The following is a 19,687-nucleotide window of genomic DNA, read 5'->3' on the forward strand; positions in this document are numbered from 1 at the left end:
GAGACCTTATGATCCGCAAAGTCAAAAGTATTTACTATGCGACCTTTTACATAAAAAATTAGAACATAATTTCACATTGACTGGCTTTTATTCATATAAAATGAGCCTGTACGTGGATTATCCACTAAATTTTACTTGGCTGATTACTGTTCAACACTGATACATTCTTTGAGAACACTATACATTTTAAAAAAATTATCATAAATAATATATTCTTTATTAGTCTCTGTGGTTTAGTGGAACATTCAACAGCTTTGAAATCAGAACTAGGGGATGAATGCTATACCAATTATTAGCTGTGAGATATTGGGCAAGTCACTAAATTTGAGGCTTCCTTTCCTAATTTGTACATAAAATACTAACACCTCTCATAAAAAGTTCTGGAAATAATGATAGAGCAAATGTATAATATACCCAAACTGTATTTGGCTCATAGTACCCAATAAATGGTACTTCTTATATAACACAATATTCGGCTGAACAAATTTGCCTTCTACCTACACAAATAAATAATGTCAATAATTAATGATTAAGGACACTGACTGACGTCAATGCCCATTATTTGGTTACCTTTTATTTTCATTCTTATTATTTTTTTCAATTTTTTTAAATTAAAAAATAATTTTAACAACTTTACTGGAGTATAATTGCTTTACATTGTTGTGTTAGTTTCTGCTATATAACAAAGTGAATCAGCTATCTGTATACTTATATCCCCATATGCTTTCCCTCTACCATCTCTCTCCCACCCTCCCAATCCCACCCCTCTAGGTGGTCACAAAGCACCGAGCTTCCCACTAGCTATCTATTTTACATTTGGTAGTGTATAGGTGTCAATGCCACTCTCTCACTTCATCCCAGGTTACCCTTCCCCCTCCCTGTGTCCTTAAGACCATTCTCTACATCTGTGTCTTTATTCCTGTCCCCTAGGTTCTTCTGAACCATTGTTTTTTATTAGATTCCATATATATGTGTTAGCATATGGTATTTGTTTTTCTCTTTCTGATGTACTTCACTCTGTAGGACAGTCTCTAGGTCCATCCATCTTACTATAAATAACTCAATTTCATTTCTTTTTATGGCTAAGTAATATTCCATTGTATATATGTGCCACGTCTTCTTTATCCATTCATCACTTGATGGACACTTAGGTTGCTTCCATGTCCTGGCTATTGTAAATAGAGCTGCAAGGAACATTGTGGTACATGACTCTTTTTGAATTATGGTTTTCTCAGGGTATATGCCCAGTAGTGGGATTGCTGGGTCATATGGTAGTTCTATTTTTAGTTTTTTAAGGAACCTCCATACTGTTCTCCATAGTGGCTGTATCAATTTACATTCCCACCAACAGTGTAGGAGGGTTGCCTTTTCTCCACACCCTCTCCAGCATTTATTGGTTGTAGATTTTTTGATGATGCCATTCTGACTTGTGTGAGGTGATACCACATTGTAGTGTTGATTTGCAATTCTCTAATGATTATGATTAGTGATGTTGAGCATCTTTTCATGTCCCTCTTGACCATCTCTATATCTTCTTTGGAGAAATGTCTATTTTGGTCTTCTGCCCATTTTTGGATTGGGTTGTTTGTGTTTTTGATATTGAGCTACATGTGCTGCTTGTATATTTTGGAGAGTAATCTTTGTCAGTTGCTTCATTCGCAAATATTTTCTCCCATTCTGAGGATTGTCTTTTTCATCTTGGTTATGGTTTCCTTTACTGTGCAAAACTTTTAAGTTTCATTAGGTCCCATTTGTTTATTTTTGTTTTGATTCCCATTTCCCTAGGAGGTGGGTCAAAAAGGATCTTGCTGTGATTTATGTCATAGGGTGTTCTGCCTTTGTTTCTCTGTAAGAGTTTTACAGTGTCTGGCCTTACATTTATGTCTTTAATCCATTTTGAGTTTATTTTTGTGAATGGTGTTAGGGAGTGTTCTAATTTCATTCTTTTACATATAGTTGTACAGTTTTCCCAGCACCACTTATAGAAGAGGCTGTCTTTTCTCCATTGTATATTCTTGCCCCCTTTATCAAAGATAAGGTGATTATATGTGCATGGGTTTATTTCTGGGCTTTCTATCCTGTTCTATTGACCTATGTTTCTGTTTTTGTGCCAGTACCATACTGTCTTGATTACTGTAACTTTGTAGTAGAGTCTGAAGTCAGGGAGCCTGATTCCTCCAGCTCTCTTGTTTTTTTGTTTTTTTTTCTCAAGATTGCTGTGGCTCTTCGGGGTCTTTTGTGTTTCCATACAAATTGTGAAGTTTTTTGTTCTAGTTCTGTGAAAAATGTCATTGGTAGTTTGATATGGATTGCATTGAACCTGTAGATTGCTTTGGGTAGTATAGTCATTTTCTCAATATTGATTCTTCTAATCCAAGGACATAGTATATTTCTCCAACTGTTTATATCATCTTTAATTTCTTTCATCAGTGTCTTATAGTTTTCTGCATACAAGTCTTCTGTCTCCTTAAGTAGGTTTATTCCTAGGTATTTTATTCTTTTTGTTGCAATGGTAAATGGGAGTGTTTCCTTAAAGGCCATATATGACAAACCCACAGCCAACATCATTGTCAACGGTGAAAAACTTAAAACATTTCCACTAAGATCAGGAACAAGACAAGGTTGCCCACTCTCATTAGTATTATTCAACATAGTTTTGGAAGTTTTAGCCACAGCAATCAAATCAGAGAAGAAAAAGAGATAAAAGGAATCCAAATTGGAAAAGAAGTAAAACTGTCACTGTTTGCAGATGACATAATACCATACATAGAGAATCCTAAAGATATTACCAGGAAACTACTAGAGCTAATCAATGAATTTTGTAAAGCAGCAGGATACAAAATTAAAGAACAGAATCTCCTGCATTCCTATACACTAATGATGAAATATCTGAAAGAGAAATTATGGATTACCTTTTAATTTCTATATTGTTTATAGGTAGGTTACTCAAGAAATTTGAATACATACCCAATTTTGGAGGTCCTGCCACTTTTCATTACTAGCATTTATTATCAAGTAAGCAGAGAATTTATCCAGAGAAGTATTTGAATACTTATCCAAATGTGGCAGACACTGAGGTGAGTGGCTTAGATCTCCCTTGAATAAAGAACTGGCCATTCAGCTGAATGCCTTTGGATCTGATAGTTAGGCCAAGCAGTCAGCTGAGTGCCTTTTGTCGGTCCATGCTGTGTTTGGGCAGCTTCCAGGCAGCTTCCAGCTTCCTGACTGAGCACAGCAGGTACTAGATTCTGGCTATTTCTGCCTTACCTGGGACTTCTCTAGTGGGCAATCTTTGCCCTGGAGTTCCTTGTTGGGTTTGCCAAGACACTGTGCCAGTCCTGCTTCCTCCCTCTTTATCTTTCACAGGTTTACTTCCCTCCCTGTAACTTTATCATAGTGTTTGCTTTCCAGGGAACTCAAACTCAAACACAAGAAATAAAAGTATGTGGCAAAAGTTTTTGAAAATGAGGAACATTTCGACATAGAAGCACTATTGATGAAAAAATATTGCAGTTTGAAGTATAAATAAAAACTGCCATAAGAAAATCATACAATAGATTTTCTAAATAATTATAAATACATAGAGGTAAAATACCAAGGGAAATTTTCAAATATTAAATGTTTGGCCCCTTGGTTTAGATGGTCACTTCATGTCATATAAAATATTAATATTAAAATTTTCTGAATATTTTTAATTCAAAAAAATAGCACAGTTTACATGTTATAAATCTATTATTGTGTACACCAAGGCCACTAAATGTAAATTTCTTAATTTAATGTAACTTTTTAGGCATCAATTTTCCATTATTTCCTATACAGAAATAAGTAATCCTATATTCATCTATTTATATTAAAAGATCTTTTAGATTATCCATTTTACTATGTAAGAAGCAATGTATTTCTACCTTAAATGAACTTCATTAGCATTTCCTAAGTCTTTCAAAAGTGATAATTTGTAAGCAGCATAAATAAATTGCAGTTTATGAGCATTTGAAATAAAGTAGTAATGCAAGTCACATAAACCATTTCTTAAGCAAAAGTTTTCTTTTTTTGTCATCTTGTGGTATCACATATTTTAGACAACTCTTCTCTTTTGATATGTATTTTTTGTATTCCTTTCTTATTCCCAAATTTTATTACCCTCCTCTTTTCTGCCTCAGATATTTTGGTTCCTATTCTATAAGAGATTTTTGCCTCTTGAAACAAAAATGTCAAATAGGTTAAGTCCTGCTTAAAAGTTATTGAGTGATAGCAACAATATGAGATAACTTTTGAGACAATTTTTTAACTACTTAATTTTGACTACTACTGATTTGGACAACACTGAAAGTGTTTTTTAAATTTACATCCAACTCTTGAAGGACTTTACACCAGCTCAATTTCTAACATAGATTTTTGATATTATTAACTCATAACCATTCAGCCTGAACATGACTAGTAATCGAGGATATAAACATCTGGCTTGATTGTGCTTTTAAAATATGACTCTATTACACAGGATTTGCCTGGGTGATATTCAGACAGCTGACTAGCACAAAGTGTGTAGTACATTAAGTTGCTGGAGAAAAGCATATTACTTCCCAGAAGGGCAATACATTTTCTATTTCTGGGGCTTTCTCACTAAATAAACCAACTTTTGAACATAAATAGAAGAGACTGACTCAGTTCACTGATAAATATCAAGTAGAGGAATGAGAGGGTCTGTTTAGACATCATTATTCTAAACAATGACAGGTATATCCTGTGTCACGTATACCAAACAATGAGACTGGCTAGCATGGAGTGGAAAGGCCCGCAGTTTATACAACCAGCCTTACACTCAATTATACACTTCTATACTGAGTAGCATCTTGACCAGTGAAGGGAGATATTAAGAAATGGCTTCTTAAGGAAAAAACAAAAACAACTATAGATGTGAGGTTAAAAAGAAAATTCCTTAAGATATTTAACTACTTACTTATACCTTGTTTCATTATGCAAAAATGTGATAAAATGGTAAAATATAAACAAAAATAAGACTAGGGAAAATAGAATAGAGAGCAAGAAATAGAACATAGATAAGTAATAAAAAATATGGAATTATTCAAAATGTGGACATCAAAATATGTTATATAGTCATTTCCAATACGAACACTTATTTGAAAATATAATCATTGTAAGTTGTAACATCTAAATTAAATTGAGATTATATAATTTTAAATATGATATCTGCAGTAAATGGATTAATTCTATATTAATATTTAGTTAATTTCTCATGTTACTGTTCTCAATAGCACAAGAACTTTAACCAAGAAGAGAGGTTGCTGGGGAATGAGGCATCTCTGCTATATGGGGACACCCTGCTTGATTATCACTGGGCTTAAGTAAGTGACTAAACCAGAACAGTATTAATTTGGATGCTCATAATTAATATGCTGTGGAACAATGAAGGAATAAAATTTTACTACCCATGGTCACCAATATATTTAAATTTATGAAATACTTAAACTATTCCAACATAAACTAATGTGACAAGCAATAAACAGCACATGTTTAAAATATGTAATTTGTTTCAACATATGTATATATCTGTCAGCATATCCAGCAGATCTATATAATCAAGATAACGAACATGTTCATCATCCTGAAATGTTTTCTTATGCCTCTCTGTATTCCATACTGCCCAATATATCTCACTTGTCCTTAGGCAACCACTGAGGTACTTCGTATCACTATAGATTAGTTTGCACTTTCTAGAATTTTATATTAATATAACAGTACAGCATGTACTCCTTTTTTGTCTGAAGTTTTTAACTAAGCATAATTATTTGAGCTTCATTCATTTATAGTACAAATCAGTAGTTCATCCTTTTTTATTGCTGAGTAGTATTCCATTATATGAATATTCCATAGTTTGTTTATCTATTCACCTATTGAGGATATATGAATAGTTTTCAGTTTTTGTTTAACACAAATATGTCTCCTTTGAATATTTGTGTAGATGTCTTTGCACAAATGTTTTCATTTATCTTGGGAAAATGTCTGAGTGCAATGGTGTCTGTATGTTTAACTTTTAAAGAAATTGTCAGCTGGGCATGGTTGCTTTGGCATGGTCTGTCTTTTTAAATTTAGCCACTCTAACAAATATGCATCTTATAGTGGTTTTAATTTACATTTCCCTAATACTAATATTGCTTAGTATCTTTTCATGTGCTTACATGGCATCCGTACATTATCCTTGTTGAAGTTTCAGTTCAAACCCTTTGCTTATTTTTGAGCTGCTTGCTTTCTTTTTATTGAGTTCTGAGAATTCTTTACATATTCTGGATACAAATCCTTTTTCATATATGTGTTTGCAAATATTTTCTCTTAGTTAATGGCATGTCTTTTTATTCTCTTAGTGTCTTTGAAGAGTAAATTTTAAAAATTTTGATGTCCAATTTACCATTTTCTTTTATGAATTGTGATTTTGGCATTAAATATAAGAAATTTTGGTTTAAGCCATAGTCACATATATTTTTATCCTAATTTTTTCTGTTGTTTTACAGTTATATGTCTTACATTTAGGTTTGGACCACTTAGAATTCATTTTTATATATGGTACAAGGTGTGGATTAGAATTTATTTTTTTGCATATGAGCATCCTATGTTCTCAGTACCATTTGTTGAAAAATTATCTTTTCTCCACTAAATTTTCTCTGTATTATTGTCAGAAATTACTTGTTCATATATATTTTTAGTCTATTTCTGGACTCTCTATTTTGTTTCACTGATCTAGTTTTTCTATCTTTACACCAATGACACACTGTCTTGATTAATGTAGCTTTAAAATAAGAACTGAGGTAATTCCCTGGTGGTCCAGTGGTTAGGAATTCAAGCTCCCACTGCAGGGGGTCCAGGTTTGATCCCTGGTGGGGGAACTAAGATCCCACAAGCTGCATGGCAAGGCCAAAAAGAAATAAATAAATAAGACTTGAAATCAAGTAGTGTTTTCAAACAGGTTTTGTCTATACTAGGTCTTTTGAATTTGCATATGAATTTTAGAATCAGCTTAACAGTAACTACCAAAAAGCCTGCTGAGATTTTTATTGGGATTGTACTGAATCTATAGATAAATTTAGCAGGAATTGACATTGTAATAATATCAAGTTCTTGAAGCCATGAATAAGGCATATTTGTCCATTTGTCTTCTTCACTTTCATTTAGCAAATTTTTGTAGTTTTCAGTGTCTAGGTCATACACATTTTATTTGGATTGACCCCTAAATATTTGATATTTTTGATGTCATTTTATTTATTTATTTTTATTTCAATTATTGATTATTCTTTGCTAGTATGTGACGAGAGAAAATTATCCCTACGTCACTTGCTTCTCAGTATGTCTCATGAGCAGAGGCACTGATAATGCCTTTCTTTTGGACTTTATTTCCAAAGATGTTTGTATATCAACAATCTTGGGTTATAGAGAAAGCATCTCCCTCCACAATAAAGGGAGGGTTTGTTTACTCTTCAATTAAATAAATAAAAGGCACCCTCTGGGGAAAGGTTAAGCAGCTTACTGCTTATTGAGGAAGTGAGAGAGTGACATTGACATATATACTCTACCAAATGTAAAATAGATAGCTAGTGGGAAGCAGCCACATAGCACAGGGAGATCAGCTCAGTACTTTGTGACTACCTAGAGGGGTGGGATAGGGAGGGTGGGAGGGAGACACAAGAGGGAGGGGATTTGGGGATATATGTATACATATAGCTGATTCACTTTGTTATTCATCAGAAACTAACACAACATTGTAAAGCAGTTATACTCCAATAAAGATGTTAAAAAAAAAAATGTAGGTTCTCTAAGCTTGTGGCTCCTCTCCTGCACGTAACTGATTACAAGTATAGCTGTTAACAGGCCCAGTTCATGTCACCCTTTGAGAACTGGGGCTCAGGGAACTCATACAAATGGCTACTGCTTTTGAGTCTTTCTTTTTCTCTGAGTCAGGAATCTCACATCTTCTGCCAACATTCATGTAAGTATGGCAGGCTAACTTGCTAGCTTACAAATAGGGTAAAGTCTTAGACCCTTCACAGTCTTGAAAACATATAGAAATACAATTAAATTTTGTATTATGGTCTTATATCTTGAAATTTTGCTAAACTCACTGATCAATTATAGATAATTGGTTGATGGCATCCAATTTTCTACATAGACAGTCATGTTGTCTGTGAACATTTTGACAGTTTTACTTTATGTTTATTACACTAGGTAAAACCTCCAGTAAAATGTTGAATTGAATTGATAAGCATGGAAACCCCTGTCTTGTTCCTGATCTTATGGGAAAAGTCAGACATTGTGAATTTTGCCTGGTTGAGTGAATATTTTTATATCCCTATAATTATTCTTGAGCTTTGTTCTAGGACTGTTACTTAGAAACAATTTGATTACTTCAGGTGTTTTAAGATTTGTTAGGTAGGACTGAAATAGTGCTCCTTCTGGGATAATTATTCCCCACTACTGAGGCAAGACTCTTCTCAGTACTCTATCCAGTGCCCATGGACAACACGTGACTGGTAGGAACAAATACTGTTAGCCCTATGTGAGGGTCAGGCATTGCTTCTTTTATATCTATCACAAGATTCTTTCTCCAGACTTCAGTTGCATCCTTACACACATATGCTGACCAATTCTCTCTCCCATCCCTTAGGAGTTTTCTTTGATAATCTCTGGGTCTTCACTCTGTGCAGCTCTTTCCTCTGCATTACTTTGTCTTGTGAACTATAGCCACCTTATTCTCACTTGACTCTCAGCTCTATCTCCTCAACTGAGAGAATCTTCTGAGCTCTGCTTGGATTTCTGTATGTTGGGCCACAGCCTGGAAATTCTTTCAAGACAGGAAAGTGGGATGGTTTCTGGGCTTATTTCTCTTTGTTTTTAACTCTCAAGATTCACTGCCTTTATTTCTTGATGTTCAATGTCGTGAAAATCATCACTTTATATACTTTGTCCAATTTTTGTTGATTTTAGGTGGAAGGATAAATCTGATCCCTATTATTACATCTTGGCTGGAAGCAGAGACCACCCTTATACTACACTTTTACATAACAAAACTCAATAAAATTCTATTAAGAATATAAAACTGAGCACATCTATAGAAGGCAAGCAATATATGTTTTTATAATTGTGTACTGGCAACTCCCACTGCATATGACTTACAAACACATACAATTTTGCCCAAAGTTCAAAAATTACACACATTATACCAAAATATGAAGTTTTAATTGTATCTAGCAGCTTCCTATTCTTAAGATATTTATTAAAGTTCACTTGAATATAACATGCTTTATTTATATTACTAAGACAGTATTTATATTTTATAACTAAAATTATAATATTAGTTTATGGTTATATTCAAATCCACACGTTCAAATTCTTATGTAAGATGAAAGCAAGGCTAATACTAAGTACATTTAGGAAATATATGATTAAATAACTTTGTGTACCAACATGGGCATCAGGTAAGCAGAAGGAATAAAAGGCTAAGCTACTTAAGTACAAGTACTGCTGTATAGTACAGATTAGAAGAGAAAAACATAAAGGAGAAAGAAAAAAAAGGGAAAGAGGGCCAAAGAAAAGAACAACTTGGAGAAGAATAATGCTTAAACACATTAGTAACAGTTATCCAGGATGGCTGGTATAGGCTGAGACCAATGTGTATAGAGCTGTGAATATAAACACAGATTGGGACTTGAATTTTATTCTTCATTCATTCAATAATTATTTGTTTAGTGTTTACTACATTCCAGTTATTGTTTAAAACAGAGTTCAGCAAACTAGGACAAATGAACTGTTTTTGTACAGCCCATGATCTAAGAAGAGTTTTTACATTTTAGAAGGTTAAAAAAAATAAAAAGATATGTAATAGAGATGGTATGGGCCTCAAAGGCTAAAATATTTCCTATTTGGTCATTACAGAAAAAGTTTGTCAACTCCTGGTTTAAGATCTTGGGGATACAACAGTATTTATTTATTTATTTATTTATTTTTCACTTAGAAAATGTTTATTTTGTGGTTTAAGAGGCTTGCTTTCCCTGCCCGTCAGTTGACAGATGTTTAGTGGCACTTAATATGTACTCAGAATAAGGTTTATTCTAAAGCTCTCTATATGCTATAATTGTATACCTCCTTTGCTCGTTATTTATTTATTTGTTTGCTTGTTTGTTTATTTTTTAGCATCTTTATTGTAGTAAAATTGCTTTACAATGGTGTGTTAATTTCTACTGTATAACAAAGTGAATCAGCTATGCATATACATATATCCCCATATCTTCTCCCTCTTGTGCCTCCCTCCCACCCTCCCTATCCTACCCCTCTAGTTGGACACAAAGCACTGAGCTGATCTCCCTGTGCTATGTGGCTGCTTCCCACTAGCTATCTATTTTACATTTGGTAGTGTATATATGTCCATGTCATTCTCTAACTTCGTCCCAGCTTACCCTTCCCCCTCCCTGTGTCCTCAAGTCCATTCTCTATGCCTGTATCTTTATTCCAGTCCTACCCCTAGGTTCTTCTGAACCATTATTTTTTTTTTTTTAGATTCCATATATATGTGTTAGCATATGGTATTTGTTTTTCTCTTTCTGACTTACCTCACTCTGTATGACAGTCTCTAAGTATATCCACCTCACTACAAATAACTCAATTTCATTTCTTTTTATGGCTGACTAATATTCCATTGTATATATGTGCCACATCTTCTTTACCCCTTCATCTCTTGATGGACACTTAGGTTGCTTCCCTGTCCTGGCTACTGTAAATAGTGCTACTTTGAATATTATGGTACATTACTGTTTATGAATTATGGTTTTCTCAGGGTATATGCCCAGTAGTGGCATTGCTGGGTCATATGGTGGTTCTATTTTTAGTTTTTTAAGGAACCTCCACACTGTTCTCCATAGTGGCTGTATCAATTTACATTCCCACCAACAGGGCAAGAGGGTTCCCTTTACTCCACACCCTCTCCAACATTTATTTTTTGTAGGTTTTCTGATGATGGCCATTCTGATCGGTGTGAGATGATACCTCATCGTAGTTTTGATTTGCATTTCTCTAATGATTAATGATGTTGAGTACCCTTTCATGTGTTTGTTGGCAATCTGTATATCTTCTTTGGAGAAATGTCTATTTAGGTCTTCTGCCCATTTTTGGATTGGGTTGTTTATTTTTTTGATATTGAGCTGCATGAACTGCTTGTATATTTTGGAGATTACTCCTTTGTCAGTACAACAGTATTTAAAAGAAAAAAAAAAACTAGAGAAAACCTTGACCTTATGAACTGATATTCTATTGAGAGGGATACAGATGAGTAATAAATAAGTGAAACATAGTTTGCTGGATGATATGTAGAAAATTAAACAGGGACGGAAATTGGACTGCTAGAGATGAGGTGGTCTCAAGGTCCATAGAGCAAGATGGCGATGATGGTCTTGGCGTGAGAGTTAATCTGATTATCTAGACTTTGAGGTGATAAAGGCCATAAAGAGATGGAGGCAAGCTGAGACACTCATTTTGATTGTGACTGTTGTGAGAAGGGTAGGAAAGGGAGTGGTGTGTCACCCAAATCTCAGGGTTCTAGGACTCTTAACTCTCCTGCCAATAATGAGATAGATACCAGGGAAGGGAGTGGTCTTATTGGAAACAACCAGAGCTTATGGCTCCCTCTGCCTAATCAATGGTGTTTGGAATAAGGGAGCTGATGTTCATAGCTGGGTTTGGAGAAGGTTTATTTGAAGGTAATGTGGAGAGTAAATTGGAGGAAGGAAACATCACAGCAGGGTCCTTGGAGTGACAAAGTTCTAAGATTAGACATTTCCTGGTACAGGCAATATATCAAGAAGACACCACTGGGCTTCCCTGGTGGCTCAGTGGTTGAGAGTCCGCCTGCCGATGCAGGGGACACAGTTTCGTTCCCCAGTTGGGGAAGATCCCACATGCCGCGGAGCAGTTGGGCCCATGAGCCACGGCTGCTAAGCCTGCGCATCCAGAGCCTGTGCTCCGCAATGGGAGAGGCCACAACAATGAGAGGCTCATGTACCACAAAAAAAAAAAAAAAAAGAAAAAAAAAATGATGACACCACTAACAAGCTAAACTTTCTTAAAGTTTAATATATATGTGACAAGAGACAGAGTTGTTCCTGTTGTTAGCATGATGACATAAGAAATACCTTATTGAGTCAAATTAATATTTAACAATATTGTTTTCATTAAAATGTTTGTTAAGCACCTATTATGTACCCAACACTATTCTGGGAACTGAAAATATAGTGGTGTGCAAGAAAATATAAACAAGCTCCATCTCTCGTGAAATTTACATTTGAATGCTGTAGATAATTTCAATTTTTTACAAGAGCTGTGCAAGTTGGAAGATACTGCTTTAAATGGAGTGGGCAGGGAGGGCACTCTGTGGAGGTCCTTTTTATGCCAGCTGTTTAAAGATGAAATGGAGCTAGCCATTCCAGAGCCAGTGAGTGAGGAGAGACAACATGAAAAAAGTGAGAAGGCCCTGAGGCAATAAAGAACTGTAGGAACACTGATTTATGACTGTGGCAGTTTCTCCTCAGGCAGTTTTGTCAGAGAGCACTATTCATCCTGTGATGAGACAGGGCCCCATGGGACAGCCCTCAAGCCATAGGCTGCCTAGGGTTTATTCTTCACTTTTTTCTGCTGCTACCGAGCTCAGGACCAAAGAAGAGTGTATGCGAGGGTAATTTTTCTCCAAATATCATGCCCATAAGATTCAGAACCTTTAGATGTATCCTTTCTTTGTCCACAATGGTACAGTACATGTACATTTCCACAATGATACAGTACATGTACATTTCCACAATGATACAGTACATGGATGGTTTGGGCTTCACTTAAATATCACGAGTCTCTCAAACCCTGTGTTTTCATTACTCTCCTCACTACTATGAATTCTTCTAGCTTGATCCTGAGAATAATTGCTTTTTTTTTTGGTTACTTCCTTTATACACTTATTATAGATAGCAGGAGGGCAGGAATATTAATAGTAATCACACCAGCAGCAGTAATAGTTGGCATTTATTGACAGCTCGCATGTACCAAGCACTTCACATGTAGTCATTAATTTAGTCTTTAATCCTAAAATGGCGAGCACTACTAATCCCATTTTCCAGGTGGAGAAACCGAGGCAAAGGGAACTGAGTAGCTGTTCAGTTCTTACAGCTAGCAAGTCCTCAAAATTGGCAGAATGAATGCAGGATCATCATGTTCTTATAATTAATGTACTATACCCCTCTTTCTCAAGTTATAATTTGTAAAGATAAATTCTGAGTATACACTTTCACTTTACATGTGTTGTTTGGACTTCACTTAAAATATCACAAGTGTTTCTCAAACCCTGTGTTTTCATTACCCTCATCACTGCTATAATTCTTCTAGTTTGATCCTGAGAATAATTGCCTTTTTCTTTTTGGTTAAGATCCCTTTTCTTTTCCCTCAATCTCAATCCTTATTTGAGCTTATTCTCAGACCTGTAGGCTCTTGGTCAATCCATTCAATCATATTCATTCTTCACTCTAGTTTTCCTCAGATCATGTTCTCTTCACAATTCTCTCAGTCCTACAACTCAGTCAGTCTGTGTTCCCTGTCCTCCCTAATAGACTTAAGATTTATTGTTTTGAATATTAGTAAGTTTAGAAGATGGAGTACCAGTCACTTGACTTAAGTTCACTTTACCAGATAATTTCACTTTTGCATGTTAGACATCAGTATTTGTGCAATTGAATTTTGTCACTCAGATAAATAACAAATAATAAATTTGATTGGGTAAAATGATTGGGTGAATTTTTTCTACTCATAAGTTTTCCTTGTCTTTATGAGCAATTTCTTAGTTTATTGAAAACTATTTAACATAAACTGACTAAATCAAGTAAAGTTTAAGAGATTATATATGAAAATAAGAAGTGAAATGGATTTCATTGCATAAAAACAGCAAGCAACTCCAAATGCTCTTAAAAAAAGAAAACCCAAATCCCTTAGTTAATAGAAAAATTACTTTTAATTCATTCATTCATTCACTTATTTGTGTATTTATTTTTCTGGTGCTTTTAAGTCAAATCTAAAAATTCTAAGCGATCACAATGCCTCCTAAATTTGACTTACAAATGAGGATACCAAATGAGAAAATATAACTTAGAGAATTAAAAATTATCTTTGATTTTACTTCATTTATATTTGTAGCCAACATATGTGGTTTATTTTATAAAATGAATTAACTACCTAACCTCACTCAACAGGCTTTACTTATTCATCTCTATATCTGCAGCAAGGCCCTGGGCAAAATGACCAAGATACAGCAGAGCAAGACATAGGAAACATTCCTTACCTTTAAAGAAGACAAAATTCCCATCACTGTTTTCATAAACTGCATCGATACTAGGAGGCAAGCCCCGCCAGAAGTAAGTAATTTGCATGGGGTATCCATCCATCACCCTGTTGTTTCTTACTCGCCAAAACCACTGGTCCTACAAACCAAACACAAGTATCTTTCAACAAAGGTGAGGCCTTGGGGAATTTCCCTGTGTGATGGTTTAATGCTTTCACAGCTAAGCTAGTGCTGTTATCACTGGCCTGTATCAAAACAGTCAAAGAAACAGCTACCTTGCCCAGAATGATCACAAACGTTCTGTAGTAAACTACCCAATGTCTAATCCATACATTGTGGTTAAAAAGATAATGTAAAAATACTTAATCTTGGCAGTTTACATTATCTCCAGGGCTTTCTAGATTGAAAAACAGAGGTAGCACAGACAAGTCCCTGCCAGATTTGTGGATTAAGTGAGCTTTCCAAAATATAAGAGCATCATACGAACACATGCACCTTTGCATTTATAGACATATGCAAGATCTCCACCTGAAGTGTTGGGATGAAATAGGGAGGCCATGCCTCCTGGTATGCCCATGTTACAACTACTTTCCCATGTAATTATAACTAGAGTCCTCTTTCACCTTCAAGTGTGTCCTGGTTTTGATGATAAATTATATTGTCACCTTAAATGAACAAAGTAATCTTGAAGGAAGATCATCAGAGTGGATTCCAATCTGGGTCAATTGCCTCTCTTATTCGCTCTCATAATAACCTGTACTTCACTCAGTCATAGCACAGGCCGTTTTATATTAAATGTGTTTACTCTTATCTCTAGTGAATAATATATATGACTTGCTACATAGCAGGTATTTATAAATACTGTTGACTTAATAATTAGACTACACACAATAGTTTTCACCATAAATTCTCACTAAGGGCAAAAACTCTTTCCCCAAAATGTATATCTGATGACATTAAATTGTTTTCTATTGAAAATTTTGGAATAATTTAGAAACTATCCAAAGTGCTTTAATATTAGAAAAACTAGGTATATTTAAAAAAATTATTTTCCAGTAAATTAAAATTTACTATTACATTTTATTTCAGTATTTACAAGCAGAGTTTTACTTGCAAGTTATATATTTGTACTATTTAGATAAGTGCATATCACAAAAATACTTCCATTTCAATTGTTCTCTGCTCTCTTCCCCTAGCTTAGGTATTAGCAAGTGATTTATTATAGAGCTTTCCCAAGCTTTTGGCTAAGAATAGTTTAGACTGAGTAGATTTCCCAGAATTTGTCAGTTATTCATATATTCATTCATGCACACACACACAATCTACTGAGGATTCTTGGATTTCAGGTGATATGATAAAAAGGAGATTTCTTCCTATCTAAATCAATCCCAAATATTAAAATTGTCAATAATCTTTGAATAATTGCACTTTGCTCTAGTTATAATGGGCTGTCTTCTCTACTTATTTTGCTATTTATAGATAAAGGAGGAAGTAGGGGGCTTCCCTGGTGGCGCAGTGGTTGAGAATCTGCTTGGCAATGCAGGGGACACGAGTTCGAGCCCTGGTCTGGGAGGATGCCACATGCCACAGAGCAACCAAGTCCGTGAGCCACAACTACTGAGCCTGCGCATCTGGAGCCTGTGCTCCGCAACAAGAGAGGCCGCGATAATGAAAGGCCCGCGCACTACGATGAAGAGTGGCCCCCACTTGCCACAACTAGAGAAAGCCCTCGCACAGAAATGAAAACCCAACACAGCCCAAAATAAATAAGTAAATTAATTAATTAATTAAAAAAAAATCAGAGAGAACATTTCCCGGCTGTGGTCAGAGGAAGTCCTGACTACTGAATAAAAAAAAAAAACAACAACAACAACAAAATGAGGAAGTAGCTTAATTAATGACTGAGCTCACATTCTATTCTTGTTCTGTTCCTTGATAACTGTGTCACCTTTGTTGAGGTGCTAGTTACTGAGTTATTACCAGTAACTGACTCATAGTATGATTACTATATTAAATGTAAAGGACTTTCTGAGGATCTGGCGCATGGTAGCATTAAAACTCTTGGTGATTATTGTTAAAATTATATTGAAACTAGGTACCCTGGTTTTCCTGTTTATAGTTCTGTTTACAATTTTGTCTTGTTCCTTATTTCTTCTTCAAATTTTAGTCATATTTTGGCTCTAGACATGCATCTCCTTCCCACAACATCTCCTTATGTTATTAACCTTATGCTGATAATTTCCATAGTACCAGGTATCCTGAATTAATAAATGTTTTGATCCACGTGCAGGAGATACATTAAGCTGATTTTAAATTACAAAGTTATTTCATGAAAAGATTGATCTAAGAAAATATGTATGGGCATTAAGATCCAAACTTTAATGTCAGCAGATGATATTCAGATAATTTAAAACAAAAACAGCATCTTGGTCTAGCTGCAACAGGGGTTTTTAACTGGGTGTTAAAGTCATTCCAATCTCCACATAAAATATTTCTAAATTATTGTAATATATATCCTAAAATAAATAAAAATGGTTAAAAACCTACTGGATTCTGACAAAGAAATAAATGACCATGATTATTTATGGAACAATTAAATGAAAAGCTCTTTAAGATGAAGAATAGGAAGAAATTGGATGAAAAATCCTGGAAATATATTCCAATTTTTCTCAGAGAAACACTTCACATTGCCAGAATCTCCCCCATACTGAGACAGGGCCAGTGGCTCTTTGGGACAAATAGGCTGCAGTCAGAAGATAGAAGTACAATCCCAAAATGCCACTAATGATGTAAGAAATGAAATTACTTCCTCAAGATAAGCAGAGTTAATTTGCAAATCTTCTCAAGGTAACGCGGAAGCATAGATGAATTCATGATTATTTCTCATTGATAGTAGCCTTGGCAGAGAGTCATATAAAGTGTAGATGCTCAGGTTGTGATTCTATTCAATTTATTCAAAACTCCTCTGTTTAGCAGCATTCAATGGTACAAATAATTTAGTAAGTGTTCTGTCACAGATGACGTAAACACATACTACAGTCACTATAGATGGCCACTTCAGAAAAAGTGCCTGTGACTAATTTGCAGAGAGAGGATATTTAAAATAATATTGAGGTCTCAGTGCAAATTATCCTTCCAAATGAAACTTTCTCTGACCACCTTATCTAAAATTGAAGCCCTTCACTCCACCCACTCATACTTGCTTTTACTCTCTCCCCTCCTCTGCTTTTTCATTATTGATTACATTTCCATTGTTTTACACAATACATGTTTTACTTATTTTATGTTCATTCTCTCTCCACTAGCACAGCAGCTCAATGATGGCAAACGGGTCTGTCTTTTGTTTCCTTATAGCTTCCTATTTCCAGGAAAATGCCTTGCACATAGTAGAAGCTCAGTAAGTATTTCTTGAAAGAAAACAAAAGTTAGGGAGGAAAGGGCAAAGTTAAAGTAAGTGATTTTTTTTTTAGAAGCTAAAAGCTATATGGGAGTCACAAGAACACAAAAGTGCTATGAATAGAAAGATGATTAGTACATATTTCATTTTCTGCAAGGGTATGATATATAAAGGACTTTTAACCATGGGTGGATGAAAAAAAATGTTTTCACCTTTCCAAACAATATATGTTTTGTTTTGGCTTATGATGTAAAGGAAAGAATGAAGAATCATCTCTACAGCCCCCTAAAAATATTGTTTATATCTTGCCTCTGACCTCTTTTTGGCTATAGCTCTTATAGAAAAGGGTGGGAAGGGATAGGATACACTAAAAATAATCACAGCTAGCACATTTGCAAAGTCAACTTGTGAAAAAAGCATCGTGCTTAAAAATTACCATATAGGAATTCCTACTTAAACACCAATATTTCACTTCAGATATGAACACTTTGGAGCTTATACATAGATTTTTCTTTCCATGTAGTATGGGACCCAGACAGACCATTTTGTTCACAAAGATAACAAATCCATGGTATACATCACAAAAAGTAACATACAAGAGAAATACAGTTTGCTTTTCTTCTGTTCCCTTTAAAATTCTGTTTTATAATCTGATCTGCACGTTGTTTGCTGACAACTGTACAGAAAAAGTGTCCTCCTGCTGTCTGCATATGAAGATGATGATGTTACTGATGTACTTGCAGTAGAGGATGCTGTCTTCAGGCCTTTTTATAAAAAACAATTAGTAGAACTGACTTACTTTTACTTCTCTTCTAAAATATAATATTTGTTTATTTAACCAACTTGTTGTAAATCTATGAATGTCTCACATGTCTCAACATGAACGTTTTCAGAAGGCATTCACTGTTCTCACAGCCCCCTCCTGCTGTGCCACCTCAGGCTTCCTCTAGTCCTTCCCACTTCTAAGATAGCATCTCAAATCTGTTGATTTCTCAACATCATCACTGTCACCATCCTACTCAGGCTGCCATTGTATTTCACTCAGATGACTGCAATGCCAACTGAAAGCCACTGGTTTGCCTCCTACTGCATCTGAAGCAGAATTCAAACTCAGCCCTGCCCCTAGCCCCTGTGCAGCCTCTTACGGGGTTCTTCTGTGTTCATGGTGTTCCAGTCACATGGACTTCCTTCTGGTTTCTCAATAGAGTCAAGCTTTTTTCTTCCTCAAGACTTCTCCTATGCAGTTTGCTGCACTTTGAATGTTCTTTCCCTTCCTCATACTTTTCACTGATTGTGAATCATCTATTAGTTCTCAGCTAAACTATCCTTTCCACAAAAAGGCCTTAGCTGTTCCTTGATTGAAATTAGGTGACTCTACTATACTATTTCACAATAGTCTGTAATTTTATAGTACTTACACAGTCAGTTACTATATAATTGTTTTTGTGTCTTGAAGTCTTCCCACTGTTCCACTGTGTTACGTGTGCCAGAACAGTGGGTTGTCAGGGATACTGAATTACCAGCTTTGAGTACTGTGTCTTGCAAAGTGTAGGAGCACTAAACATATTTAATGGACATACCTCTTTATTTTTTTTTAATCAAATCACATGTGTTGAATAACAAATATACCCAAGATTGCTTAAATCAAGGTAACTGCTTAATATGGGTGCAAAACTATTTATTAAAATGACATTCTAATCAAATCAAGGGAACTCACCAGTGAAAAAAATTAGAAAAATATTTATGACTATAATACAGATTTATTTATAAGAAATCATATATTTTCTTTTTTTTTTGAGGACTTAATATATGGCTTGGAGAGTGTCTGGGGAATCTGGTGTTCAAAATTAATCTGCTTCTTAAGAAAACAAAATCAGACATGTAATAATAGTGGAAGAAAGCCCAAATCATGGCAGCTA

At 35.0% G+C, this 19,687-nt stretch overlaps 1 protein-coding gene across 1 annotated transcript in view; it reads right to left on the reverse strand.

The window, feature by feature from the left end:
- Positions 1-19,687, reverse strand: part of MMP16 (matrix metallopeptidase 16) — a 343,904-nt gene that overhangs the window by 40,154 nt on the left and 284,063 nt on the right. The window contains exon 7 of the mRNA XM_065895033.1: positions 14,372-14,510. Within this exon, the coding sequence (XP_065751105.1) occupies positions 14,372-14,510 (139 nt within the window). The remainder of the gene's footprint in view (positions 1-14,371; positions 14,511-19,687) is intronic.

Source organism: Phocoena phocoena, chromosome 17 (genome assembly GCF_963924675.1).
Source record: "Phocoena phocoena chromosome 17, mPhoPho1.1, whole genome shotgun sequence".
In the NCBI taxonomy this organism is placed as follows: Eukaryota; Metazoa; Chordata; class Mammalia; order Artiodactyla; family Phocoenidae; genus Phocoena; species Phocoena phocoena.